This window comes from Mustela lutreola, chromosome 2 (assembly GCF_030435805.1).
Source record: "Mustela lutreola isolate mMusLut2 chromosome 2, mMusLut2.pri, whole genome shotgun sequence".
NCBI lineage: Eukaryota > Metazoa > Chordata > Mammalia > Carnivora > Mustelidae > Mustela > Mustela lutreola.
Window position 1 is genome coordinate 82,117,851 of NC_081291.1, and position 27,346 is coordinate 82,145,196.

Below are 27,346 nucleotides of genomic sequence, written 5' to 3' on the forward strand. Positions count from 1 at the left end.
AAAGAGGTGAAGTAAACAACTTGCACAGCTAAGAATGGTTCAAAGAACCCCCACCCCAGGCTGACTGTGTCTAATTAAAGTCAGATGAGGACTCCCAACCAACTAGAGAGTGACTCTGATTAGAGCTAGGACTTGGAGATGAGCTTTTTGCTCATCTAGGAAATGGAATTCCTATACTCAGGGACCTGTAAGGTCACCAACATGAGTTTTCCCTGGTACCCCCTCTTTTTCTTCAGAATCTAGAAAGTCTTCAAAGGTGCTTTTTAAAATATAATTTTTTTTTAAGGGTTGCCGTTCAACATTCTATCTAATCCACAGATATTGCCAGATATTAAGGTGGTAGTTGGGATAAGGAGATATACAGACCTACATGGAAAGAAGAGAGAATAGGGGCAAAAAGGAACAGTGACTGAGGCGGTCATTATGTATGGTATGCATGGTTGAAAACTTTGACAGATTCACAAGTGCCATTTCATCGATTTATCTGATAAACATCCCAAGGTCGTTTAGGTTGTCTTTACTAGTACAGTCTAGTTAGTCATAGCTCTTAAGGAATTTTTAAAATTTAGAATTGCACTAGTGGTATCTAGCATCATTGTAGGATGGAGACTATTTTGTTACCATTTGCATGTTACCTTTCCCCCTTCTTCCAATGAGAATAAGGGGTTAGGTAGATTGCAAAAATAAATAAATAAATAAATAAATAAAAATAACAGTAATAAGCTGTGTGTGGTACTTCGGAGTCTGAGAAGGAACATGGATTTGACCAATTATTGGTCAAATACATGATTAATACTGGGGGTTTATTCTAAGACTGTGCATCTTAGAATAGTTGTTACTAATGTGTGATAAGTAAAATTTTGAGTACACATTCAAATATAAAATTGGTACTACTGTATTACTTTTTAGTAATTCAGTTTATAATTTTAAAGGTACTAGTCTATGACAAATTAGAAACTAATTTTTTAAAATTTATTATTTTTTTTAAATCACAAGTTAGAAAGCACTCTTTGAAGACTTTTTTTTTTTCAGGCGCAAGGACTACATGTTTAAAATGCCAGTGTTTTCTCTTGTGTATCAGGGACTTGGTCATTTAAATTTGTCACCAGGACCTTCCAACTATTTTTAAATGTATTTGTGAAATACTCTTTAGTCATATCATCCCAGAACTGAAATGATGCTGCCAAAACATTTTTATCTCATTTAGAGAACAGGATTGCAGTACTGATTGGGACATGCCAAAGAAGTGAAGTGTAATGTTGTGGCATGTATTTGTTATATTGCACTTAACCTTGAGAGGGGGAAAAAAAAAAAACCTTTATGTTATTTTAAGGTAAAGGCCGAGGGGCAAAGAAAAGGAAAGCATCTGGCTCTGAAAATGAAGGTGATTATAACCCTGGCAGGAAAACATCCAAAACAACAAGCAAGGTAATTAGGAGGACCTTTTTAATGCATTGCTTTATGATGATCTATAACTGGCTTTGTTGGCTTATTACTGTGAATGTCTTTTAATAGCTTTAAACCTAGCCTGTCTGATACATAGGAGGTTTTGTATATGGTTAAAGAATTATCCAAGTATAAAATCTATATAATCTGGACTATTCCTTGGATAAGAGTATGGCATAAATTAGCCTACTTATTTAAGAATCTGTTTCATCCAGTGAGCTGTAGAAGTTATATGCTACCTGTCTGAAATACTATTTTTCAGTCCAAATGCAATTTCTTTTTAACTAGGATTTACTTGGCCTACTTTGATTTTTCTCTTTTTTTAACTTGAATTCATTTGACTATGGCTAATTTTCAATCATTTTAGGGTAACAAAAACCCCTCAAATATCCACCTCTCTCTTTTCCTCTCAGAACTTAAAAATACAGAGAGATTTTAGCTTTGTGTTGCTCTCCACCTTGAACTTTCTCCACGCAGTCATCATCCATGCCTCTTGTCCATCTTGATGACTCCTCCCTGATTTTTATACAGGGTGTACTCTGTATTGCACATAAGTCTTGTTTTCCTTTCATGAATTGATAGGTACTTACAAAAAATTTTTATTATCTCGACATTGCATATGCTTGGCAATATAGATGTTCAGAAAAGGTAGGAGACTACCAGGTGGCTGATTATTAGATTTATTTTTATAAAGGGGAAAAAGGATTAGATAACTGGTTGTATACTTCAGTCAGCGTTTAAACTCTGATTTTAGTAACCTCATTATTTGCAATATTTTTCAAATGTAAGTGGAGTGTAAGGAATAATAATTCATTTTAACTTTTTTTTTTTTTTAACCTGTCTAGAAACTGAAGAAAACATCTTTTGATCAGGATTCAGATGTGGACATCTTCCCATCAGACTTCACTTCTGAACCACCTTCTCTGCCACGGACCGGTAGGGCTAGGAAAGAAGTAAAATATTTTGCAGAGTCTGATGAAGAAGAAGATGTTGATTTTGCAATGTTTAATTAAGTGCCCAAAGAGCACAGAAACATTTTCAACAGATAAATTGTGTTTGTCCTTTTGTCTTTTCTGTCTCAGACTTTTGTACATCTGGCTTATTTTAATGTGATGATGTAATTGATGGTTTTTTATTATTGTGGTAGGCCTTTTAACATTTTGTTCTTACACATACAGTTTTATGCTCTTTTTTACTCATTGAAATGTCATGTACTGTCTGATTGGCTTGTAGACTTGTTATAGACTGCCGTGCATTAGCACAGATTTTAATTGTCATGGTTGCAGACTACAGACCTGCTTTTTGAAATGAAATTTAAACATTAAAAATGGAACTGTGTACTCTGTGTCTTTACTAAAGATGAAAGTGTAGTAAAAGCTCCCATACACTTTTAAAATAAATATATTTTATTCTTTGCCAGGAGACTCCATGGAAAAAGGTAAACAGTATATGAACATAGAAAGCATTGTTAAACAATCTCAATGTACAAACAGAGCCAGTGAAAGTACATCACAGACTTGCTAATATATCAAAAAAAAAAAAAAAAAATTCCACTAGTGCTTAAATGAGAACTAAGAAGCTGACACTTGTATTTGTTAACCACTCTACCACAGCTTTCACTCTGCTTCATAGTGATCGAACAAGGTCAAAGGATGCAGATTCTCTGTCCATGCCTTTGGGAGTTCATATTAGCCTCTGGGCATCAAGGAGGCTAGAAAAAACCCTCCGTAGCAGGCATGCATCAGAAAGGACACTGGAGTTACATGGTATGGGTGGTAGACCAGTCTGCTAATTATCCCATGAAATTTCCCTAATGGCTTGTGAATAGGTAAACAAAAAACTTACTAACACTGAAAAGTGTTTCTGCCTTGGAGGCTACCATTACTGTAAAAATGTATCTTTTTTTTTTTTTAAAAATTGTGTAGTTATGTCATTAAGTAATAAACCACTGTTAAAGTGACATTAACAATTGAACAAATGACATCTGATTAACTGAACTGGCAGTTACACTGATACAGAATTCTCTTCTGCTAGTGCAGTGAATTTGTATCTTTTTACTGGGCAACATGAAATAGAAGACGCAGTTTGAGTGCGTCAAAAAGAGCAAGGACAAACTTCCGTACTAACTAAATTAGAATTATCTCTAGCTTTATCTTGTCATACTGTACAACAGTCCCCTTTCCTTACCTTGATGTCCTGATTGCTCTGTGAAAGCAAGACAGTTATTTTTTTGAACCTTTCTTAGCTGGACACGTACAGTAGTCTGTTTCACAACCTTGGTGTCTTGGTTATTCTGAGTATGCAAGGCAATAGGAAAGCACCAAACATACAGTATAGAAAGAACAGAGCCATACTTCTGTATGTACAAAGTCTTCAGAAACTTAACCGGGGTAAATCATTTTGACTGGGTCTTTGCCATGCAATCTTGAGTGTTCAAAGAGGAAAATAGAAGCTTTTAACTAGTTTCTGGTTGCACGAAATGGCTGATTTTTAGAATTGAAAAAGTTTGTATTTTTAGGTAAGTTAGACAGTGAAGAGTATATATTGATACATATGAAAACTTCTTGGTCCTTCTTGAGTTTTAATATATTTTCAGTCCAAAAACTAAGCAGCAGTAAAAATGTTTTTTTTTCCTTGCATTTTAAATCCTGGAACTGAAGGTACAGGGGAATGTTTGAAGTAGCTGGAAAGTGTCTTATTGCACCAGTGGTGACTGACTGACACCGCTGTTTTCCACTGAGCTGGGTGAGGTGCTGGGACTGTGCTCCACTGGGTTCCCACTTGAACTTGGGGTCAAGGGTTCATGTCCTTCAGAATTCTCCAGCATTTCCTGAATGAGAGGTGGCATTGATCCAGGAATTTCCATTTTCAAGGTAATTACACGTTCTGCACCTTTTAAAGAGAAATAATAAAATCCGATAGAGATAGGGAGTTAAGCTGAGTAACTCGGGATCAACTTTAATTGACTTTAGAAACAGTGAAAACTGTTCTACCAATGCATCCCCGATGCTGTCCTTATTTTTTTTTTCCCCTTTAAAGCCCTCATAATTTGACTATTTTTATGTACAATATGTTGGCGTTAAGGTAGGTATCTTGGATATCTGCAGTTAAGGTAGGTATCTTGGGTGACCCATTCAAGGAAGTTCACTTAATCCAACTTAATGAAGCCTATATCCTTCATGTACTGAAGGAAACACTGGTGGCACATATTGAGACCACATTTCTGGGTCAGACCATGCCAGTTTGAGCAGACATGGCAAGAACGAGAACCCTGGCCAGGTCTCGGAGAGGCAGTTCTGATTTTATGACATTTAAATATTTTTTACTTCATCTCTGGGAAAACAACGCAGATGTGGCGACTTGCTTAAACTTGATGATTCCATGCTTGAATCAGTTTCAGGGAAGGTTAGCAGGTTACATTTATTTAACATAACTTACAAAGAGAAGCTCCTGATAAATGACCAGAAAGAGCATATCTTAAAATAAGACAGTTATCAAGGATACCAGTTACCCATGAATGAAGGAAGTAACTTAAGTAATAAATGTGTGGTGATTATCAAGTTGATGTAGCACTCCACTGTCCAGCACAGTAGGCACCAGCCACATGTGGCATTTTAAATTTAAATTTGTTAAAATAACAATTAGGAAAAACAGTGCCTCAAATGCATTAGCCACTTTTTAAGTGCTTGAGAGCCACGTGTGGCTAGTGGCTACTTGTATTGGACATTGCAGATTATACAATATTTCCATAATCACAGTAAATTCTATTAGCACTGATCTAGCTAGATATAGAGAATGACAGTATTAAGTTAAACAGCCTCATTGATTTTAAAGTCAAAGACCTCACAATTATAATGGCCAAGCACTGGTATCTGCTATTTGCAAATAGTCTTAATCCCATGCTAGGGATGAACTCAGAATGGCTCACTTAGAAAACCTCTTAGGAGGAGCTCCGGAATTGAGACTCCTTGTCAAACCAGTTTACCGTGTTTTTAAGGCACTTTCTGAAATAGAGCATTTGTTCCCTGGCTCAGCCAAGTCTTCAGGGACAAAGCACACTTGGTACCGGGGATAGCTGCTGAGTTTTCTCTCTGAAAAAAGAAAAACTCCACTCTAGCACTCAACTGTCCTCTGGCTCTAGGCACTTCTGTAATTGCTCAAGTTGCCACACAAACTGAAAATCACTAAGCAAGAATTATCTATACCTCTCAGGAAGGCAAGAATTCCTTTGCTGAGAAGCGTGCAGAAGTCAATCTGCCTATACACAAGAGAGTGATGGCAACATTGCTTTGAGAGAGAAACTTCACCAGTAACAGTTGCCCTAAGTATTACTCATTTTCCTGAGGTTTGGATGGTCAGGAAAAACTGCAGTCAAGTTTATGTCAACCAGAGCATGTGTGAAAAGGAATGAAATGCATTAAATTAGAAAAATGAAAAGGCTGTCAATACATTCTCTTGAAAATAGTTTTTCTAGGGGCATGTGGGTGGCTCGGCTGGTTAAGTGTCCAACTCAGTTTCGGATCATGTCGTGATCTCCGAGTCCCTGAATCTAGCCCCTTGTAGGACTCTCTGCTCAGCGGGGAGTCTGCTTGGCATTCTCTCTCTTCTTCTCCCTCAGCCCCTTCTTCTGCCTGTGCGCCTGCTCTCTCTCCATTCTCTAATAAATAAATCTTAACAAACAAAACACCAATTTTTCTATCCAGTCACCTGAATTACAAACTCAATCTCTTAAGATCATTGAGTAGGGTAAGATAAGAGGTTTTTAAGGGTGAATGCTATTCCTTTTGATTTCCATCAGAAATAAATTCCAGAACAAAAACAGAAAAGCAGCTATTGTCAAACATCCTGAATGAAAACATCAAGTTTAAAAAAAAAAAACCGGTCAGGACCACTTCATGAATACAATGGAGACTCTAAAGACATACCTTTAGCACTGATGCTGCGGAGGTCTGTGATTTTCATTAAGATCTTTGGAAACATGTGAGGCTTGCTGGGTCGTCTCTTTCTGATATAAATTTTTAGTGCTTCCAGCAGTGGTTCTTGTAGCTTATCTACTTTTGTTGGTTCCTCAAGGTCCTGGCGGTCTAGATAGCAGGAAGAAAGTTTTAAACAGTATCAGGACAGAAAGAGTTCCGCACTTGCCAGGAGAGAGGGCTGCTGCCCATTTCCCTTTCTTGTTTCCTTGGCCCTAGTACGTTATGACTTAATTAATCTGATGATTCAGTCACATACCAGTTTGAAGACTCGTGCAAATGTTTTAAGCAGTGATACTTGAAAATGTCCCTCTTGCTGTTAAAAAGCACATTTTCTCATTACTAGTAGCTTTGTTACAGGGAGAAAATTACTTCTTGTGACCAGGAGATGTCACTACTGAACTGAATTCAACCAAACCTTGAGCAGCTGGATGGTTTTAAAAGCAAGGTAAATAGGCCCCGTAATTAAAGCCATTACTTTTTAACCACTTAGGATTCAATGTCCTGTGAGCCAGTAGGGGTCAACACAAAGAAAGCCATATTTTATGCCAGTCCTTTAAGAGTTAGGGGTGTGTGGGGGGGGAGACAACCCAGTGACTTGTAGTCCAAGCCACTGCAGTCACAAATGGCACAAGGAAGTCCCTTGCATTATCATTAAAATGTTCTTAGGCAATTTATTTTACAATAGTCTGATCCTGCCTTAGAAAAAACCAGTAGCAATTGGAGAAATATCATTTTGGTATTTCAGAGCAAAAGGATCCCAAATATCTTCATTTAATTTGCAATATGGAAAAATGCAACAACCCCCTAGCATGCATGCCTGGCTATTTATTCACATGTCTTTCTCCATGCAAAATTACTCCAAAATGGAGATAGGAATTTCCCATAAATTACAAGTTGTTCTTCATGGAATCTCATGAGGGTTTTCTAGGTAGTTGGTACCTCCACAGATTAAGCAGATGGCACTGAGAAGGCCTGTTTCTGTGTCATCCATTTCCAAAGGCAGGAGCTGGTTGGCAAAGGTGAACACAAGGTCAGTCAGAGGACCAAATCCAGCATTGTGCATCTGAGTTCGATTTAGGGTAAGGCCATCTGAAAATGTCATGGTGTCTTGTTCTGGGGTATACCTGGTGCAAATTCTAAGAATCTGGAAGGAAGAAGAAAAAAAAAAAACAACCATATTTGGTGGGTCATCAAAGCCAGCCTGTCCCTATGGCATCAATCTAGCTGGGAAGGAAGATGGAGATTTCCAAGGAGCTCTCACATCACGTGAGGCACACTGCCCGCCTTCTGGATGTGGAATGTCTTCTAGCAGCCCTTTCATTGAAAGAGTATAGAAGCCAAAATATGGGCTAACATTATTTAGGGAATAATAAACAGGACACAAGAAATTTTAAGAAATATTTGTGCTAAAAGTAATTCACTTGACTCAAATAAACATTTACTGAGTACCTACTTATGTCCTAGGCACTGTGCCAGATACTGGGGAATAAAAAGATTTTTTTCTTAAGAGCTTACAGTCTACGAAAAGAAAAAAGGCACTATCTACCATTTATGAAATGGTGAGTATATGTCAAGTGTTAACTATGGCCCTACGTTCAAGCTTTCAAACACTTTAGCAAGTGAATATTATTCCAATTTTATAGATGAGGGACCGAAGCTCAGCGTGGCTCAGTCATAAGCCCCATGTCACGCGGTTCCCATGTGGCTGGGTTTGATGCCAACCCAGGTTGGGCCCTCTTCCACGAAGCCTCTGCTCACACAGCTCCCTCCCAGCAGCTCCAATCTGAGGAGCAGGAGGGGAACTGCAAGGGGGAGAGCGTGGACACAGCCGGAAGGAGATCAAGGGCAGAGTCACAGGGAAGAGGAGGCATTTCTACCACGCCCAGAAATCTGGTTGGGATTTCTGTAGGTGAGAAGCCCGGGCCGTGATGCCAGTCTTCCGGTGCCACCCGGCATGCCCCTCATAGAAAACTCTGCTGGTCACCCTGGCCACACCCGCTACCAGGAAGTCGCCTGCTTGGTGCTGTGGGCCTTCAGGCCTCACTCAGCATGGCCAACTCCAAAACCCCCTCGTGTAGCTATGTCATCACTGCAGCTGGCGTGCCCACTGCCCTCTCGGCCGGCACCACCGGCAAGGAGCTCCATGGACACAGAGCACTCATCTGCCCAGAAGCATATTTCTGTACCGATCACTGTGAGGGGCCTTTCTGGTGGCCACGTGTCTACCTTTGACTTTTCCTTCTAAAAAAGCCTTAGAGCTGTGTGAAGCAGAGAAATTTATTCTGTCTGGACAGGAGTGGATAACCCGGTAGGCTAAGAGCGCTGTTTTTTTCCAGATGCTTGTGCTCTGTATGACTGGGTGTGGTCACTTCAGTGTCAACAAAGAGGAGGACAGATGTGATCAGAAGGGTCTGCGATCTTCCCGTGACAGGGCCCTGTGCGGAGGGGGTAGCCCTCTGACGAAGCCACAAGACTCCGAGCTACAAGGGAAGTCCCTGTAGAAGAGCCCCCTTCCCACTCTCCATATTCCCACCAGGACTCCTAATGCAAGAACCAGGTGAAATCTTTTCGTGCTGGGTGTTCGGGGCAAAGACACTGCCCCTGCCCAAGACCATCCTAAAGGACTGGCTAAGTGACCACATGAGCCAGGGGGCAGGGCTGGCGCACTGGAAAGGTCGCCTGTTCTTGGGTCCTTGCTCTGGTGTTCTCCGAACCTCCAACCCATGGGGCTAGGAGGCAGCCCTCCTCCTACATGCTGGACTCCAGTGTGGACTTGGACGAGAGTATAAAGATGTCCTGTAAAGTGAGGCCATGGGACATCTGCTACATCTGCTGATGGGAAAAAAAAAGCCTGACCCCAATGTCTTCTTGGTTAGAAGAATATCTCCTGAGAGGAGAAGGGGGGAACGATGAGCGCTCCGTCCTCTAACATATGAGAGCTAATGGTTTATTTATCAGTGCCTCCATGCTGGGGACTGTGCTAAGTGTTTTAACATATTACCTAATTCTCCTATCAACTCGTAACTTTGATCATCCCATTTTACAGATAGAGAAACAAAGGCAAATAGCTTGTCCTAGGTCACATAACTGCTAAGTGGCATGATCTGCTTCAGGTGATTGGTCCCTAGCACTTAAGTGCTCCCCTATGCTGTGCTCTTCACCTCTGCCCCCCAGTGGCCTCCATCCTCTTCCTGCCACTCTCCATCCCCCGCTGCCTAAGGTGAAATGACATCCAGTCAGCATTAATTTGGATATTAGCCTCATTTGTCTCCTTGGCTCGCTGCCTTAGTGCAGTGCACAACCTGGACGGTTATGCATGGTGACCTACCTGGTACACAGAAGTGCGCGGCCTTGGAAACGGAAAATTGGGCAAAGCTCACTTCCGGTGAGGGGGCACGATCTAAATCAGGACACATCCTCAAACTTAACATTCCTATTATGTGATCAAGTGGCAAGTGAACGGGAAAGCAACTGAACGTGAGTTGTTGCTAAAATGTTACAAAGATTCCTCTTCGCTGGATGGGTGGCCGTTTTTGCCTCTCAGGTATTTGCCCAGAGACCTCTCTGAGCCTGTCCCCCCATTTCCTCTGAGTCCCCAACTGAATGACCAGTTTCACGTCATCTTGGTAGCTGAGGGGTTATGAAGTCCATTCTCCATGTCAGAGCAGCAAAGGAACTGAGAGGCCCCGGCTTATAAGCCTTAGTTCCCCTGAAAGCCCCAGCCCAGGCCCCTTCACACCACCTGGAGGAGCATAAGGAGAGATGCCTGCGTAGGGACGGGTCACGTGATGCGCAGAGTCAGAAGCTCAGTATTTATGGGCTCAAAATCTCCAGACACGTTTCCAGTTTGGAATCAAATAGGTACTAAATAAGTCTTTGCAGCTGTAGCAGGCTGCCAAGAAGTGAGTGCACTAGATCTGTCCCTGTGAGAATGAAGGAAACCAGGATTTGCTGGAAAGGAACGGAAGACCAAGGTTTAGGTATTTGCAAGCTGTCAGCGGCTCACTTAGAAATCCAAGTCTGCACTGGAGCACACAAATGTCTCTTTTGAACGATTCTAGTCTGAAGGGTGCCCCTCCTCAAAAGCGGGAAAATGTCTGGATTCTAATGAAGCATTTCAACTATGTTTTGTGGCCTCTCTCCCTAGAAAGTTCAAAACCCAAACCAAGTATTAACGGGCTGTCCAGAGGGGACGGCCCATGGCAGCCTGCACTCTCCCCCTGTCCACGCTGGGCCCAGTGGGCAGCAGGCTTCCTCCTCAACCACGCAGCCGGGCCTGCCTCTGGAGAGGAACCAAGGAGTTTCAGTTGGTTCAAGTCAAACCCCAGTGGCAACTGCCAAGTGCTTCACCAGTATTAAAACGCCCTTTGTTTGAAACAGGGTATTGCATCTGGACAGGGGAGCACGCGGGCCCCATGAGTTGGGCAAAAATAGCGCAGGCGAGGCTGACTCACGCAAGGAGGGCCCTGCTGGATGGCACCGGGCTCTGTGACCAGCCATCCTGACGCTCCTCGGAGGGAGGACCCTCAGCCTTCCTGCCTTCAGCAAGGACAGGTGAATATTGTTCCACTGCCTTTGGGGTCCCCCCGGGAGGATCTGAGCGTGTGGGATCGCAGGCACAGAGAGAGAGACCTGTCGCCTTCTTTCCTTGTCCCTGTGACCACTCTAATCCAAGCCACCCTCACCTCTCCTCTGGGGATTCTGGCCTCCGCGTCTGCTCTCCCAGCGAGAGCATGCTATTCAAAGTCGCCACCAGAGGGGACCTCGTCCTTGCTTAAAATCCCTCCAGTGGCTTCGAGCTGTTCTAGATCTGTGACATTTAGACTTCTTCCTCCGTGGCCTCTACCTATCCCATTACAGCTCCTTTCCCCTTGCTCCTTAACTTTTGCCCATTTCAACCTTTCTGAATCTCTAGCAAGTCAATGTCACAGCAAAGCGTCTGCACTTGCTGTTCCCTCGGCCTTTGATGCTTTTCCCTTGATCTTCAGGATTCTTCCTCCTCAGAGCTCAGTTCAAATGTCACGTCCTCAGAAAGCACATGCTTCCTAAGACCATTACTTTCTATCCTATCACCCACTTTTGTTTGAAATAGGAAATAAAACTGTTTTAAAACTGAGGTATAGCATGTGCAGTGGCTTTAAAAAATTCTTTGCTTCTACTCTATTTAAGGAGCAAAGCTTCATTCCTCTCCCCTTGAGTGTGGGCAGGACCCAGTGACTCGATTCTCACATAGAATCCAGGGGAAGCAACGGGTGTGACTCTGGAGAACAAGTCATAGGAGACGAGGCACTGTGGACGACTCCTTTCAACTCTCTTACATCTCATTTTGGGGGAAGCTGGCTGACACATCATGGAAAGGTCCATGGGGCAAGAAACTGGGCCTTCCTCCCAACAACCAGCACTAGCTTGCCAGACACCTGTTAGGAATCCCTGGAAGCAGCCCTTCTGTCCCGATAAGCCTTAGGAGGATGAAGCCCCTGCCAGTGTCTGGCCAGCAAGCTTCTGAGTGACCCGATCCAAAAGCACCCAGCTCAGCCAGTTCCTAACCCACAGGGCCCCAGGAGATAGTAATGCTCATCACTTAACACTGCTAAGTTTCATGGCAACTTGATATACGGCAATGGATAATGAGCCCACTGTACTGGCCTTGAGCTGTGCTCACAGCTCAAGTGTACAGGTGACTGCATCCCCCCCAGGTACACGCCTGTGGAACTGCCACCCAGATCGAGACACAAAGAGTTCCAGCTCATCTGGGCTCCTGTGGCCCCTCGAGATCCAATCCATCCCCTGCTGCTTGTCCCTCTCCCTTCCAATTAACCGTTATTTTGACCTTGATTCCTGCAGACTAGTTTTGCCTGTCCTTGAACTTGAGGTAAAGGGATTCACTCTGCACATTCCCTCTTGTGTCCGGCCTTTATGAACTCCGAGTCACAGCTGAGATTCCCTGTGGGAATAGGTGAAGCTGTTTCTTTTTCACTGCTGGATAGTATTCCAGCCCCCACCCCCCATCCCCCTGGCTCCCCGGCCCGGCCTGCTGTCTTCTCCCTGGTGTGCCGTCCCTCTCTGGGCCGGCTGACCACCGCCGCGCCCGGAAGATGGGCCTGCTCTTCACCTGCCCTGCTCGCTGCTCTGTCTCGGGCATCTGGGCTGTGGAGCCCGCACAGCAGGTGGCTAGTGAACAGCTGTTCAATTATTAATGAAGCAGATTCCCTCATCAGAAATCTCTCCCACCTTGTAACCCCCTGAGGGGCCAACTGGGGATTTCTGAGTCCCTAGGCAAATGAGGAAAGCTCAAATGGCTCATGCATCTCGGGCCATGAACTGTATCTGGTGAGTCATGGGGAGATCCTGATCTGGTCTGACAATCCCCAGTTCATGCAGCTTCCACACGGCAGAGCTGGGATCTGAACTCAGGGAGTCTGGCTCCCGCCCTCTCACCCCACACTGACTGCCTCACAGTGATGTCCGGTGACAACCAGGGCGACAGCTCTGATCCCAGGGGTGAGAAGGCTGGGTTTCAGAGAGACACGGGACCTCCTCACGCCCGCACGGAGGCCGAGGGCGATGCTGCAGCCCAGCTCAGGCTGTGGGCTCCGGGGCAGAGCCGGCTCCTCTTCGGGCTGGGTCTGGTCTCTGCTGAGCCTCCGGAAGGGGGAGGACGGGTTCATGCGGGAATGGCCCCCCACGGCTCTAGAGCCGCACGGTCCCCAGAACCCCAGGAGCCACAAATCATGTCCTGAAGTCACACGGGGCAGTCCCTTCTGCGTCACCAGAGCTAAGTGCGCTGCCCCTGGTGTGGGAATGTTTCCTCAGGGCAGCGGGGGCAGCGGGAACCCAGGAAGGCCCCGAGGGACCCTCATGGAAGCCCTCACACTACCTCACGCTGGAACCCGCCCAGATGCAACACTCCGAAGGCAGCCCATGTTCTGGAATTCCAATTTTGATCTCTCACTCATTTGCCATTCATTCATTCCCAAATAGTCACCTCCTCACTGTTCCTCAGTCTGCCAGAGCCTCCCTGCCTAAGGGCCTTTGAGCTACACTCTTCAGGTCGCTCTCCCTCGTACACCTCCCTGAGTACTGTCTCTTACTGTTCCAGCTCTTTCTGTTCTTTCATTCAGGTCTCTTCAAAGGTCACCTGCTTCTCTACACACACAACAGAACCTCATGAAACACTCAGCTCATGACCACCTCAGTCACGCTCCTGGTCTTGATCCTGCCTCTATTTTTCTTTGCGGCCCGTCAGACCCTGCCTATTCATCTGCTTATTCTCCATCCGTCCCCTGTCGAAGGGCAGCTCCACGAGGGTAGGCATTTCTGTCTTGTTCACTGCTGTGTCATCAGAGCCTAGAACAGTGCCTTGCACACAGCGGGTCCTCAGTGAGTATTTGTAAAAGGCAGAGCAGAGAGGGGAGGAGGTCAGCAGGGAAGAGCAAACAGAAGGTCAGACAGCCGCAAGCATTATTTTTGATGATTTTTAAGTTGAGAGAGACTTGATTCAATTACCTGCACAGAAGAGGCAGCTGAGGGGCAAGAGGAGGAGAAACAGGATAGGGAAGATAAAGGAGAGCCCGCAAGAAGGAGAACGTGAGCACAGGTGAGGGGACCACTCTTGGGGGGTCCCTTCCTTATCCTGACTACAAACCTGGGGTTGCCACAGCTCTGGGATGAGGGATGGAAAATGGTTTCGAAGATTTGACCCATCTTAAGAGAGACTTTGCAGCTACTTGACCCCTGTGGGAAATCATGAATCCTAGCTCTGAGGGAAGCCTGGCTGTGGACTCCACACCAAAGGGTCCCCACCCAGGCAGACGCCAGGACCGGAAACCCTTCTGGAGGGTGGTGTGGAGAGAGCACAGGCTAAGGGGCATGCTTTCCCCTTATGGACAGCCCCAGCAGGCACCGCGCACTCGGGAGCAAAGGCCTGTCTCAGAGCACACACAATGCGTGGTGCTAGGCCAGAGCTGCCGACCCCTGGGACAACTCTGTGTTTCCCTTCTAGGGGCTGACAGCAACTTCAGCCTGTGTCTGTCCATCTTTCCTTCTAGTGTGTCTGTCTCGCTCTATCCCTACATCAATGGCTTCGATAAGAAGATTCTTCTAAATGGGTCAGCCAGTTGATATTCTCATCCGAAGGATGCTCTTTGAAGCTGTGCATTTTTCAGGCTCTTGTGATTAATTGCCTTTGCCACGAATTCTTGGAAATGAGCTCTTATCTGGGGCCAAATAAGTACTCCTTCTGCTTCATCTCATAAGACTGGACGTCCCTGCTCTTCCCCGAGTAGGGCTTTTCCCTCTTGCGCCTACTGCATCCCAGCCCCAGCCCCATGGACCAATGAAGCCAGGACACAGTGGTTGAAAGAGTTTTCTGACTCCTGTCTCAGGGTCCGGAATTGTCCCCATGTGCTTTTAACAGCTTTGTCCCTGTTTGTGCTTATACCCATGACTATATTTAAGCCTGTTTAAAGAATTACTTTAGTCAATGCCTCATTGATTTCTATTCCAGTTGTACAGATAGGTAAACTCAGACTGGGAAAGGTTAACTCAACCAAGGTCACAGATATTGGTCTTGTTCTACCCAATTCCACCAAGAGGCCAAGCACTGCTTCTTGGATCCATGGACAATCCAGAGGAGTGCTTGGGTTTCACTGTAAACGTGGGATGTGGAAAGACAGCTGGAGGTTGTGGGGGGATTTAAAGGGGGTGGGTCTAAGCACCCCTGACCATGAAAGTATGGGGTGTTGAGAAAAGAAGATGCTTCCTTAGAGGGTCGCAAAAGCTCCTTCTCGTTTCACCTTTCCCAAAGGACTGGAGTTGAAGGAACCCCACACGGTCACCACTTGGCAGCCAGACAAGAGGAGGACTAAGAAACAAGCAAAGAATCTAAGTCAGAGCCCAAACTTCAGGAAGGCTCCAGGCCCTGCCGGGTGGCCACGTCATACAGGGAATCAGAATTCCACCATGTGGCCTGGTGCAGAGCCTGACCTGGTGGTGCCACCTCATGGTCCCCTCAGCCACTCTGGACCTCTGGGGCACCTCTCACCACGTGCTGGTAACTCCAGTCTCTACTCATATCCTGGGGGGGTCTGGAGGCTTAGGTGAAACTCAACCTGAGTGCTGCACTTGAAGGACTCGTAGGAAAGGGTAAGAAAGCACAGGCTTTCCTGTGAATTATTCCAGTAGCTCATTATTAACATTGTCACAGATTTGCTCAGGGGGCCTCTATTAATCTCTGGTGGCCTGGTTGGTCCTATGCCCACGGTCCACCTACCACCATCCCCTGTTTATGCCTCTAATCCTTTCATGACTTTTGGGATAGAAATATGTGGGTCTTGGAATTTGGTTCCAGCATTCACCTGACCTGGGTAACTCACCCAGTCTCTAGCTCCTCATCTGTAAAATGGGCTGAATCTCCATCCCCCAGCCGGCTCACTGAGCTGTGGGAGGCTCAAGTGAGCTGAGGTTTGCAGATGCCATGGGGTGTGGGCAGGTGACCGGTAAATGCTGCTTTGAGGTTTCATTTTTTTCTAAATGTCCCTGAGTTCATCCCAGATCCTCTGATTTTATGAGATGAAAAAATATATTTTATATATATATATATATTTTTTTTTCATATATATATATTCTCAGGATCCCTGGCACATGTAGGTTACGGAGATGAAAAAATATATTTTATATATGTATATTTACATATATATTTCATATATGTATTCTCAGGATCCCTAGCACATGTAAGTTACTGAGCAACCATTACCACTCCTAAGATCCAACCAGTGAGCAGAAAGACACATAAACATTCAAGCTCCCTACACAACTGCCTCATACGGGGTCCTCTCTCCTCCTGAGCAGGACTATGTGTTTAATTACAGTGAGTAACTCCATTTGCTTTGCAGAACTGTTTATACCCAAAGCTATGAAAGATGTAATAAAGAGAAAAATCTACGCTTTTAAAGCACCGCAAAAGCTAATTTTACTTTCTCTATTTTCTGATGCGTCGCCGGGGGCCAGCTTCCCCTCCCACTTCCTCCAGAGGCCCATCCGTACAGACCAGCCCCCACCCCAAGGCAGGGTACATCCCTGTCACCTCTAATGGGAGCTGCCTCCCCATCACGGAAACCAGCCCAGCCAGAATTAATCACACCATCCCTGAAGCCCCAACCAGGTAGAGGGAGGGAGGGATGGCATCTGGCCAGTAGACCCACCGAGGACAAGGTGTGACAGGGTCCCTAGTGGCCCCAGTGTGAGAACAGAAGAGGGGAGAGAGGCACCAGGAATCCATTCCCTTTGCACAGATAGGGACACTGAGTCCAGGAAAGGAAATTATTTTCCCGAGGCCGCTGACAGAGGTGGTATAAGATCAGAGGGCAGAACCAGGGCAACGTGAGCCAACTCCTGTGGGTTTAGCTCAGAGAAGCCTGATGGCCTTTCAAAGATCTACAGGACTGGCCTGCGGAAGGGCTTTTGGGGGAGGCCAGCAAGGCTGTGACTGAGACAGGCCGGGTCCTGCTCCAAGGCCATGCAGTGGGGGTTCCCACACCAAGTCGAGAAGGGATGAGGCTCAGCCCAAGTCCTGGGCATCCCTGAGCCTCCGGCAGCGGAATGGAAATTGAGGCAGGGAGGACGGGCTTGGCAAATGATGCAAGTGGCTGGAGGAGGCTGGAAGACCGAAGCCTCTGGAGGTCTTCCAAGTACCCCGGTCCACTCCCCCTGCCCCACCCCTGACCAAGAGCTCAGAAGGGCACATACCAGAATGTCCAGGCAGGCAGCCTTCAGCAGGGTGATCTGGTCTGCAATGGTCAAGCCGGTGAAGCCTGGCAGACGTTTAGCAAACTCCACAATCTTAATAATGCACTTGGTGGCCAGTTCACTGAACTTGTCCCAGAGGCCCAGGTCCAGTCGGACTCGATGGTCAGCACTGGAATTCTAAGAGGGAGAGAAAACACTGTAAGGGGGAGTTTCTGGAAAGCTTGGGAGACAAGGAACTCGGCACATTTTCTATGAATGCACTAATACTTCGGTCTTGACCAGGGAGCTTCTTGCTAGGGTCGCTGGGTGTTGAGCCTGGATTGTTTTGAAGATGCTCCATATCATAGCTCTGAACCACCAGGTTGTCAATAGGAGATAAAGGGGGTTTCTCTTAATGTGATTATTCCAACTAGTACATGAAGGAATGATAGAATAAGGAGCCACCATTTTAGAACCCTGATGAATTAACGGCTCTAGGCACTGACGATCAGTGATTGCTACAATCTTAAAAAGAGGCAATGTCATGGAATCACACACACCCACCTTTGAAATAGTCAAAGCAGGATGAGAGTGGGCCTTTAGATCGAACTACGGAAATCCGGGAGACATGGGAACATGGTAAGTTACACCACGGGGGATGCAACCGTCCCCATCCAGAATGCTAGAGCCTTCATCACACCAATTAATTGGTCTCTTCCACAAACGCATTGTAAAAACTGGAATGAGAAACCTGTAGACTAAAAGTGACTCAACCTAGATGCTTATTAACCCGTAAATAGAGAAATCCACGGCACCCCACCCAACAGAATGCTGGTTAAGGGCAACAGCAAAGAAAACATGACCCAGGCCACAACACCGAGGAGCCTCAGAAGCATCACACCAAGTGGAAGGTGGCAGACACGAAAGCCTGCACACAGAAGGACTCCATGAACAGGACATTCTGAAAATAGCAAAACTACAGGAAGAGAGAGCAGGTCAGTGCGACAGAGGCACAGGAGGGGACCAAATAAAAAAAAAGAAAGAGAAAGGAGACTTAATTACAAGGTGTACACCTTATCTGAATTCTGTTTCAAATAAACTAAAGGACCTGACACACGTAAGAGAAGTGGGATTGTGAGATATTACGGTGTTTGAGATGCGAATTTCCTGTAAAGAAAACATTGCTGTTTTCAGTGTTGGCAGAAGGTCGCATCACTGAGAACATCAACATATTTACAGGCCCAATAACATGTTTGTAAATTTACTTCCAAAGACTATATGATGAGGAGAGTGTCGATGGCGGCTGGAGGATGAAACGGGGCCGGCTGGGGAGCGATCCCGGTGGTCACTACTCTATCCTCTGCTTCCACAGTAAGTTTACAGTCGTTCATAATAAAGATGAAAGGTGAGACAGGGACAGTGTGAATGAGAACAAAAGGTTACAATGACACCAACAGAGTACGGCGTCCCTTAGTGACCTCAGACCTGTGATGGTCACATGCGTGTTTCCTGGTTGCCCCTGGTCCCAGCGCCAGGCGGCCCCATGACACGTGCAGTGTGATGACAAGCGACTTGCAGAGGGGGCTGCCAGCCAGGGGTGGCTGCCGGGATAACACAGCTGCTCCTCCGGGGAGCCCCGGCCTTCTCTCTCCTCAGCAGCTTTAATCCTGGACCCCGAGGGCCAGGTTCCTGCAGTCCCCTGGCTTCTGGGAACCACAGAATAAATCAGGGGAACAGATTTCAGTCCAACTACAGCCCTCTACTGGCTGGAGCCTCCATCCATTTGCACACTCCTACAGTCACTGACTCGCCAGCCTTTCCCCTCCTTCCCTCTGTTTCACGAAGGTCTCCTGCCCCACCCGCACGCAGCTAGAGGCTGGGGTATCACAGCTGAGCAATCACACATGCTTCCAGCCCTGGCGAGCTGACAGCCTGGCGGGGAGAGCACCTGCTGCTCTCTGGGACTCGCCATGGACGACCTCGTCCAGGCCCCCGCTCTGGACCTCACCCAGCAAAGAAGGGGCTAGTTTTTCTTAGCTTCATCCTAAGATGGAGAAAAGCCATCTCAGAGAGGTGAGCTAACCTGCCATCGAGGGGCCAGAAGTGGGTCCCAGGTCTACCAGATCCCCAGCTGACAGGTGTGCCCTCCCATAAGCAGTGCCTCAGTCTCCCCATTTGTAAAGAGGAATATGTGCCACGTGCCCTCAAAGGCTGAAGGGGAGAGGAAGTGGGTTCCCAGTGTACTAATGGTGCTGGGTGTGTTCTGGGGGTTTGGTCAGCATTGGATCCCTTTCCTCAGCACCCCTACCTGCCCACGGCACTGCCAAATGGTTCAGACAACAGCAGTGACCATCTTCTCCTCTGTCCTCCCGAGCAGAGGGAGCAGGGCCAGCAAAGTCCCCATTCTGGTCCCCACTCCATGGCCCATTACCAGCCTCAACCTAGCCTTCCCCATTTAATCAGTAAGGAGGATGCTCAGTGTACACAGCAGATAGGACACCACTAAGAACTTGCTGGAAATTACTGAAGGTCTCAGCTTTCGGTAAGGACTACACTACCTTGGAAAGTGGTTTTGTGCGGCTTTTTGTTTTCTTTTTCTCTTTCTCTGATCCCCAGAGCAGAATCTCTGGTGTGCGAGCAGTTGAATGACTGTCCTGCATTCTTGCCATTGTGCCGTCCTTCTCTCCTGCCTCTGCAGTCCTTTGGAGGACGGCTCCTCCCTCCCTCTGAGCCCGTGGGGTTTGGGCAGGGCTGCCAACTCCCTTAAGCACAAGGAGGGTGCTTGGCTCTGGTCCTCATAATCACAACAGGCCCTCCTCTCGGCCACAGAGATTGGTTCAGAAAAGAGCAGGCAACTGCCAGCAGGCCCATGAGGCTCACTTCTGAGTCTTTGGCTGGAACAACTGGGGAACAAGGCTGTCAGTGTGGGTTGCCAGGAGTTTTCAGGGGCTATTTGGTGGAGAAGGCCTTCTTAAAAATGAAGCCAACTCAGAGGAAAGCTGAGGTGAGGGAGGAAAAGAAAGAGGAAGAGTGGCTCTGTCCTGAAGATATGGAAATGCTGGATCCAGCCATGCCTGATCCACACCATGACTTTTTGGAAAAAAAATCTAGGTTTGTTTGAGTTTGGGTTCCTCTCACCTGTAGCAGGAAGAATTTGGACTGATGAACAGGTATAGCTGAGAGAGTTTAGGCCTGACAATGTCACATCCTTCCTCCAAAGAACTATTAAGAGTTAGAGAAGAGGTCCGCCCCCAGCACCAGCATCCTGGTCTGAGCCACCATCACCTCCTGCCTAGAGTACTGCAATAGCCTCCTCGCTGCTTTCCCTCATTCCACTCCCAGTGCCTTATGGTCTATTCTTATCAAAGGAATAAAGGGAACCCTTTAAGACAAAAGTCAAAGCAAATCACTGTACTGCTCAAAATCGCCAATGATTTCTCATCTCAGACCAAAGGCCACAGTCCTTCCACTGGCCTGCGAGGCCCTCCCAGATCCGGCGCCTGCTCTCTGACTCCCTGTCTTCCCACTTGGACCAGCCTCACTGGTCTCTCGCCATCCGTGAACAAGTGGGCATGTACCTGCCTCCGGGTCTTTGCACTGGCTATTCCGTCCACCTGGATTCCTGCTCCCCCAGCTACCCACACGATGCTCTCCCTCATTCCTTCACATCTTTGGTCAAATGTCACCTACTCTTTTTTTTTTTTTTTTTTTTTTTATGGGCCACTTTTTACAGTACTTATTCCCTATCACACTATCATTCCCTTATTTACACGGGGCTTCTTGTCTCATTTTCCTCCTGCTGTCCCCTCAGTGTCTGAACAGCGCCTGGTCCGTGGCAGGCAGGGTCTCAACAAGTGTTTGTTCAATGAGTCAACGAGGAAGGACGTTCCCCCAAGTCCTTGCTTCTGGATGTCTCAGGACACGACCATTCTGAGGATGAGGCTCTCCCCGCTATGGTCTAGGGCTGCTCAGGAGGACTCTGGCTGCCTCTGGAGGCAGGCAGAGCGGAACCACCCAGGCAAAGGCAAGGCTCCCAGGGCCTGGTGTTTAGGCCTCTGACAAATGTCAACAGTTCCATGAAGGGAACGGTGCACCCCAGACGCATATCTTTAGTTCCTTACCTCAGTGAAAACCAGCCCGGAGAGTCCATAAAACTAGCTTTCATCCTGAATACTGGGGAGGAAAGCCGGAAAGGAGTTTGCATGAGGGATGCCACAGAAGGCCTTCAAAGGGTGGGTGCCACCGGCGCTTTCCGCAGCACCCCCTGAGGAAGGTGGGCATGCATCCTCCAGATGGATTTTATTCCTTCCTCAAGAACCCTGGTGGAACACAGCACACTCGGGGGAACAGAAGATCAAGATGTGCGGCCATTCGGGCTGTAATTAAATTTAATAGGCAGTTTATCCAGTTTGTAGGAAGATGACACGGAAGAGAGGGACAGAGAGGAGAGCTTACGGCGGGAAATCATTTTACAATGGAGTATCCATCTGGAAAAAAAGACATTGGCCCGACCCAGCGAGTGTGAACGAAACCCCCATCAGTATGAGGTTACTTCATCACACACTGGGCTGCGGGAGAGAAGCCTGTCGTACCTTCGATTAAAAATAATGCACAGCCGTCTTAATGGCATGTAAATCTAACTCACTATTATGCAAACCGAAGGGAAGAGGCAGTTAATAAAACACAAAATAACCTGGTATTTTATTATACTGGTTGCTCGATTCATAGGCATGAGGTTTAAAATGGCTTATATATTATCTGCCAGCCGCAGCAAACGGAGAGCTCGGCTTGTTTGGGTTGGTAATGAAGGTGGTGATGGGGCGCACTGAGGGAAGTGTGGGTTTTTAGCAGCGCTTCTGAAAACTGGGGGAACAGGAGAGTGAAAGGCTGGGGTGGTCACGGAGGCCCTGGCTGAGGGCTGATGAGCAGCCCGGCCGGGGGTGAGAGGCAGGCCCTCCTCGACCTATGGCTCTCCCTCCCCCACTCCTCCTCAGGGGGTGGGAGCCCCTCTCTAGGCAGGTCCCCCCACTCTGCCTTCCCACAGTGCTGTGCGGGGGGGGGGGCCCTGTGGAGGGGTGCGCTCCAGGGCCTCTTTCGCAGCAGCACCGCCCAGCCCCACTAGGAAATCCAATTATATGGCCATTTTGGTGACGCAAAAGGGATCCCTTCTCTGATTGCCGTTACTTGCAGAACAAGACCCACAAACGGAGACGGAATCACCGGTGATTCTGAAGTTCCCGTGTGTGGCAGCTGCTGGATACTACAGTGGTTCAAGCAGGCCTGCTCATGGCTCCTTGCAGCTAAGGAGGAAAGGCAAACTCTTCCCAACAGTAAGGAGTGACTTTCTCAGGGAATGTTGGGGTCATCTGTCAGGAGCCTCCTTCCCTAGGCCTGAATCTACCCTTCCACCACCCGGACAGGCCGATGACCACCTAGACGGGCTGATGCCCTTTCGAGTCGTGTTTGCAGATGGCTCCTGTCATCCACATTCCATGTCTCCGGGGCACACATGTCCCAGGCCATAACCCTGGGGGGCAGGCCCCCTTCTGAGGGTTTCACAACCAGCTCCCTCTAAATCTCATGGCACACTCTGCCAGCAGGGGTTGTTCTCGTCCCAGCGACTGGGGTGGAGGCCAAGGCCTGGGGAAGTGAAGTCAGTCGAGCAAGAGGCTCAGCTGTGAGGCGGAGGCCCAGGACGGCCATCAGGCAGTGTGGCTCCAGTGTCCGCGCTGCCCACTGTCACACCCTGTCACCTGCCCTCTTGTTCCTGGGGCGTCTTATGTTCGGCGTTTGTCTTCTAGGCCCTGCGATTGTATCTGTGATCTCCCTCCCGGTTGGTAATGCTGGAAGCTTCCAGGAGGTGGCTGAAAGGTCCCTGGCACGTTATGACGAGAACATGATGTACCAGGCCAGCATCTCTCTGTGGTCCATGAACATGTATCTCGGCACCAGATACTACGGCTTTAGGAATGTAGCAGCGGGGGTCCCTCCATCAGTGGGAAGAGGGAGGCATGGGGGCCCCCGGCACACTTTCAGCATTCTCGCAGAACCGGATGCTTTCAACAGGTGGGGAAACGCTGCAGCCATCCTGCAGCCTCGGCTGGAAAGACAGGCACTGTCTCAAAGGCATGGCAGCCCGTGGGCGGAGAGGGCTCCAAGCAATAGGCCACGGGCAATGGGAAGAGGGAAGGAACAAGGGTCTCGAAGGACCTCCCCAAGAGCTCCCGGGAAGTTGGCTAGAAGCGAGCATGATATCCCTGAAAGTAATGTTTTAGGGGTGCTCCTGCACCCCCACTGCCCAAGACTCCAGGACCAGTACATGAGACTGGAAGGGCCCCTCGGGACAGCCACAGCCCCTTCACTGATGGTGATCTCAGAGACCCAGGGACCCTGGCGGAGGGCAGGGGGAGAGATTCAGGGATATACTGGCTGGAGGGTGTAGATCAGAGTTTTGGAGGATGTCCAGGAGATGCTCGATCTTGGGGTGATCTCGGCTGCTCTGAAGGACCACAGATGGCTTCTGAAACTAATGCCGCGGGCACATCTAAGAATGAAGCAAAGCTCTGTCCTGCTTACCTGCCAAAGCCTCCCGCCCGGCACAAAGCGGGCGGGGCTCACCGTGGCGGCACTGCCTCTCCAGCTGAGAGATCTTACTTGGCTCTCTGCGGCCAGTGCCCACATACCTTATGCTCACAAGGGCCGCACTCTCGGCTAGCACTGGCCTGTCTCCCTGGGCTCTGCACCCAGTCCCTCCTCTGCCAACCTCCATGCCATGCCCATGCTACTCCCTCGACTGAAAATGTCTTCCTTTTTCCACCACCCAGGAAGATCTGGGGAAGACAGCACAGCGCCTAGCGGGCATTTTTCACTAAAAGCCGCAAACTTGTGATATGCACTGCCAGGGGCTTCTAAAAGCTCCCAGAATGTGACAACCCTTGATTTCCAGCCAGACGTCACAAAAGAGCCGCAAGCACGGGAGGGTACGTGTCCGTGCACTCCAGGTCCGCGCTCAGCAGGGATTTCAGGTTGAACCTTGTACCACTCCCCCACCACCGCTGCCGCAAGAGATATGTTGAGGTCCTAATCCCCCGTAACTTCAGAATGTGACCTTATTTGGAAATGGGGTCTTAGCACAGGTTATCAACTTAAAATGAGGTCATGAGGCAGGACTCATTCTAGCACGACCGGTGCCCTTATAAAGGGAAATCTGGACAGAGACAGACATGCGCAGAGAGAAGATGGCCTGGAAATACACAGGAGAAGGCCATGTGGCGACAGAGGACTGGAGTCACGCTTCCACAAGCGGAGGAGTGCCAAGAATTGCCCCCAACGTCAGATGCCAGAGGAGGCAAGGAAGGATTCTTCCCTAGAGCTGCCAGAGAGAGCACGGCCCTTCTGACATCTTCATGCTGGGCCCAAGGGCTTCCAGACCTGTGAGATAATGAATCGCTGTTGACGGAAGCCACCCAGTCTGCGGTACTTCGTCAGGGCATCAGGGCAGCCCCAGCAGACGAATACAGTAGGGATACAGTAAATGTGTGCTGGAAAACCAAAGAACCGTCTCCGTGATACAGGCGGTGCAGGTATGTTTACCAGCAGGAAACTGGCTCACAAAAGATAAGAACCGTCCAAGGTCAGCTAACTGGGAGGCGGCAGAGTGGAGATTAGAACTCGGGCCTCCAGACGCCCCTGTGGTACCCTCCTCCCAGGTACGTCTCTCCTGGGAGGCCAACTTCCTGAGGGTCACGTTCTGATTCTCTGGCTGATCCCAGTGTTGGTTTTCTAGAAGGAAAGCCAAGTCCGCAATGGCCGGAACTGTCATCACAATATCCTTCCTCTTCTCAAGCACTCGTTTCCTGGAAGGGCTTTTACAGGTTTAATGATTCTGTTGGTGGTCATTTTTCTGAGTAGACTAAGGGCTCCTTAAATCTCCATGGTTCAACTTCACGAGGCCCGCAGAGGGCAGCTTCTGCCCCATCACGCTCTGCAAGGTGACGGACAGTCCGCACAGGGCAGAGCAGGGGGAAGCCGGAGCGAGCTGCCCAGCTGCCTGGAGACTGGCTCCCTTGCCCACCGGCCACTTTACTTTTCCCGAACCTGTGTGCGTGGCTGGAAAAAACAACACGGCGTCCATAGCACCATCAAGAGCGTCCATAGCACCATCAAGAGGAGACCTGCCCATTGTGTATCTCCCTCCGCCAGAAACTGTGCAAGGAGTTCTGACACAGTTGTTTCATTTAACCCTTCCAGAAGTCCCAACACGTGGGTACCACGCAAGCCCCATGATACGGAGGAGAGGGCTGAGGCTCCTGGGATGAGTCCAAGGTCATGTAAACTTACATAGCACAGGCAAGACTTGACCCTGGCTCTGTGCAGCCTGGAAACCCAAATGACGCAGTTGCTAAGGGTGTGACCTCAGGAAGCAGAGTAAATAGCCTCAGAGCTGGGTTGCAGCTCCCTTCGGTTTGCCTCTTCATTCTGTTTTGGAGACTTATCTGTAAACAGGTGCTGCCTCGCTTTCTACGTTCCCTGCGGAATCCCCCTCCCACGCCTCCTGGTTTGGGAGGTCACTGGTTAGGAACCTTCCCAAAGGGTCTAGCTCTCAAGTTTGGAGGCGAGCTCCCTGCCCTCCCTGAGGCAGTGGGTAAATGTTCGCGCTTCCCCACACAGACCTGCTGTTTCTGCAGGCCGGGCCATGCGACCCGAATCTACCCTAACTAGAAAAGAAAAGGGAACTACTCTTCCAAAAAAGACTGTAGGTGGGCGGCTAGCTGCCTTTTTAATTCCTCTCTGCCCACTTATTCCAAAGGCATCTGACAAGGAGGCCAGGCTAGTGAAAACGGCAGGAAGTTTCCTTGCAGTGGAAGCAACTGCCCGTCTAAAAAAAGCTCTTTTTGTAAAAAAAAAAAAAAATGCCCAAGTCGGAACTCAGGGCTTGCCGAGAATGTGTTATGGCTGCTGTTATTTATTTATAGCCCCACCTACTTGCAGAAAGGATTTGGAGTTGCTTACAATAAAAACTGAGCTAGATCTGTATACAGAGTCGAAATAAAAAGCCGGATGAGAGACTGTATCAGAGCTGCCTCGATCCCACAAACGGGTAGTGTGCTTCCGGAAGGAGGTTGGCTGCCATGTAGCTAAGGATCACTCTCTGGAGAGGGAAAAGCTGTATTCCATGTTCCTCGCTGGATCAAAACACGTGCAGCAAGGGATGCCTGACTGGTGCAGTCAATGTTAAGTGTTTGACTCTTGGTTTCGACTCACATTAGGTCATGACCTCAGGGTCGTGGCATCGAGTCCTGTATTGGGCTCCATGCTCAGCGGGGAGTCTGCTGGAGATTCTCTTCCTCTGCCTCTCCCCTACTCACATGTGCGTGCATGAGTGTCCCCATGCTCTCTCTCTCAAATAAATAGGTGTGTGTGTGTGTGTGTGTGTGTGTGTGTGTGTTTTAAAGGTGCAGAAAGGAAAGAGGTCCCAGGAAGCCCTGCAGGAAGGCTGGAGAGGAGAGGTCTGGCAAAGGCAGACAGCCAGTAAAGACATCCCTGTGGGCTCCTGGGCTCTTCTTGCTGGGAACCCCTGGGAAATGGCTGAGAGAAGGCATCCTCCCCAGGGGTAAGGAAGCTGGGGCATTCACCCACCAGCTTCTTTTTGTTCTTGGGTGAGGGCTCCCCCAGGAGTGACAGTGCCCCGCACGTGAGCCAAGCAGATCTGGCAGCCAGCGAAAGTCCTCAGGCCGGCTCCCCGAGACCTGCAGTGTGAGCCACGGGACCCGGCGCGGCCCCTCCAGCCCCTGCTGCGTCTCTGGGAAGGCTGGGAGGGCAGCCTCCTTGGCCTAGAGACAGGTGGAATCGGACCTGTGGTATAATGAGAATCCAAAAGGAGAGGCTACCGGGTTCAGAGGGATGCCTGGGGGAAGGGAGGGTGGCACAGGCCCACGTGGGGCTAGCCAGAATCCCCGGCTGCCTTTTGGGGTGGGAAGGAGCTGTGCCGACTAACGGGGGAGGTCCGTCCTGAAGGAGCATTTTGGTCCCAGGCCCTGGAGAAAGCCAGGCCACACCAGGGCGTGCGTTCTAGGCGGACGCAAGGCTATGCCTTGTGTTTGCCCAGCTCTGCCCCAGAGCAGAGTGGACACCATTTCATCTGGTTACCAGGAGAGTCAGGGCCTGGCAGACTCCTTGGCCACACGAAGGAAGCCCCA

The 27,346-nt window shown here is 48.5% G+C and overlaps 2 protein-coding genes across 7 annotated transcripts in view; one reads left to right on the forward strand and one right to left on the reverse strand.

Moving 5' to 3' along the window:
* TOP2B (DNA topoisomerase II beta) overlaps window positions 1-2,784 on the forward strand; it is a 57,537-nt gene extending 54,753 nt beyond the window's left edge. For both annotated transcript variants that reach the window (XM_059162462.1, XM_059162463.1), the window contains exons 35-36: window positions 1,334-1,428; window positions 2,292-2,784. In XM_059162462.1, coding sequence (XP_059018445.1) covers window positions 1,334-1,428; window positions 2,292-2,459 — 263 coding nt within the window. In that variant the 3' untranslated portion in view covers window positions 2,460-2,784. The remainder of the gene's footprint in view (window positions 1-1,333; window positions 1,429-2,291) is intronic.
* A 47-nt stretch (window positions 2,785-2,831) lies between these two features.
* Window positions 2,832-27,346, reverse strand: part of RARB (retinoic acid receptor beta) — a 378,824-nt gene continuing 354,309 nt past the window's right edge. For all 5 annotated transcript variants that reach the window (XM_059162464.1, XM_059162466.1, XM_059162468.1 and 2 more), the window contains exons 5-8: window positions 17,169-17,345; window positions 7,362-7,566; window positions 6,372-6,530; window positions 2,832-4,338 (exon numbers count right to left, since the gene is read on the reverse strand). In XM_059162464.1, the coding sequence (XP_059018447.1) occupies window positions 4,142-4,338; window positions 6,372-6,530; window positions 7,362-7,566; window positions 17,169-17,345 (738 nt within the window). In that variant the 3' untranslated portion in view covers window positions 2,832-4,141. The remainder of the gene's footprint in view (window positions 4,339-6,371; window positions 6,531-7,361; window positions 7,567-17,168; window positions 17,346-27,346) is intronic.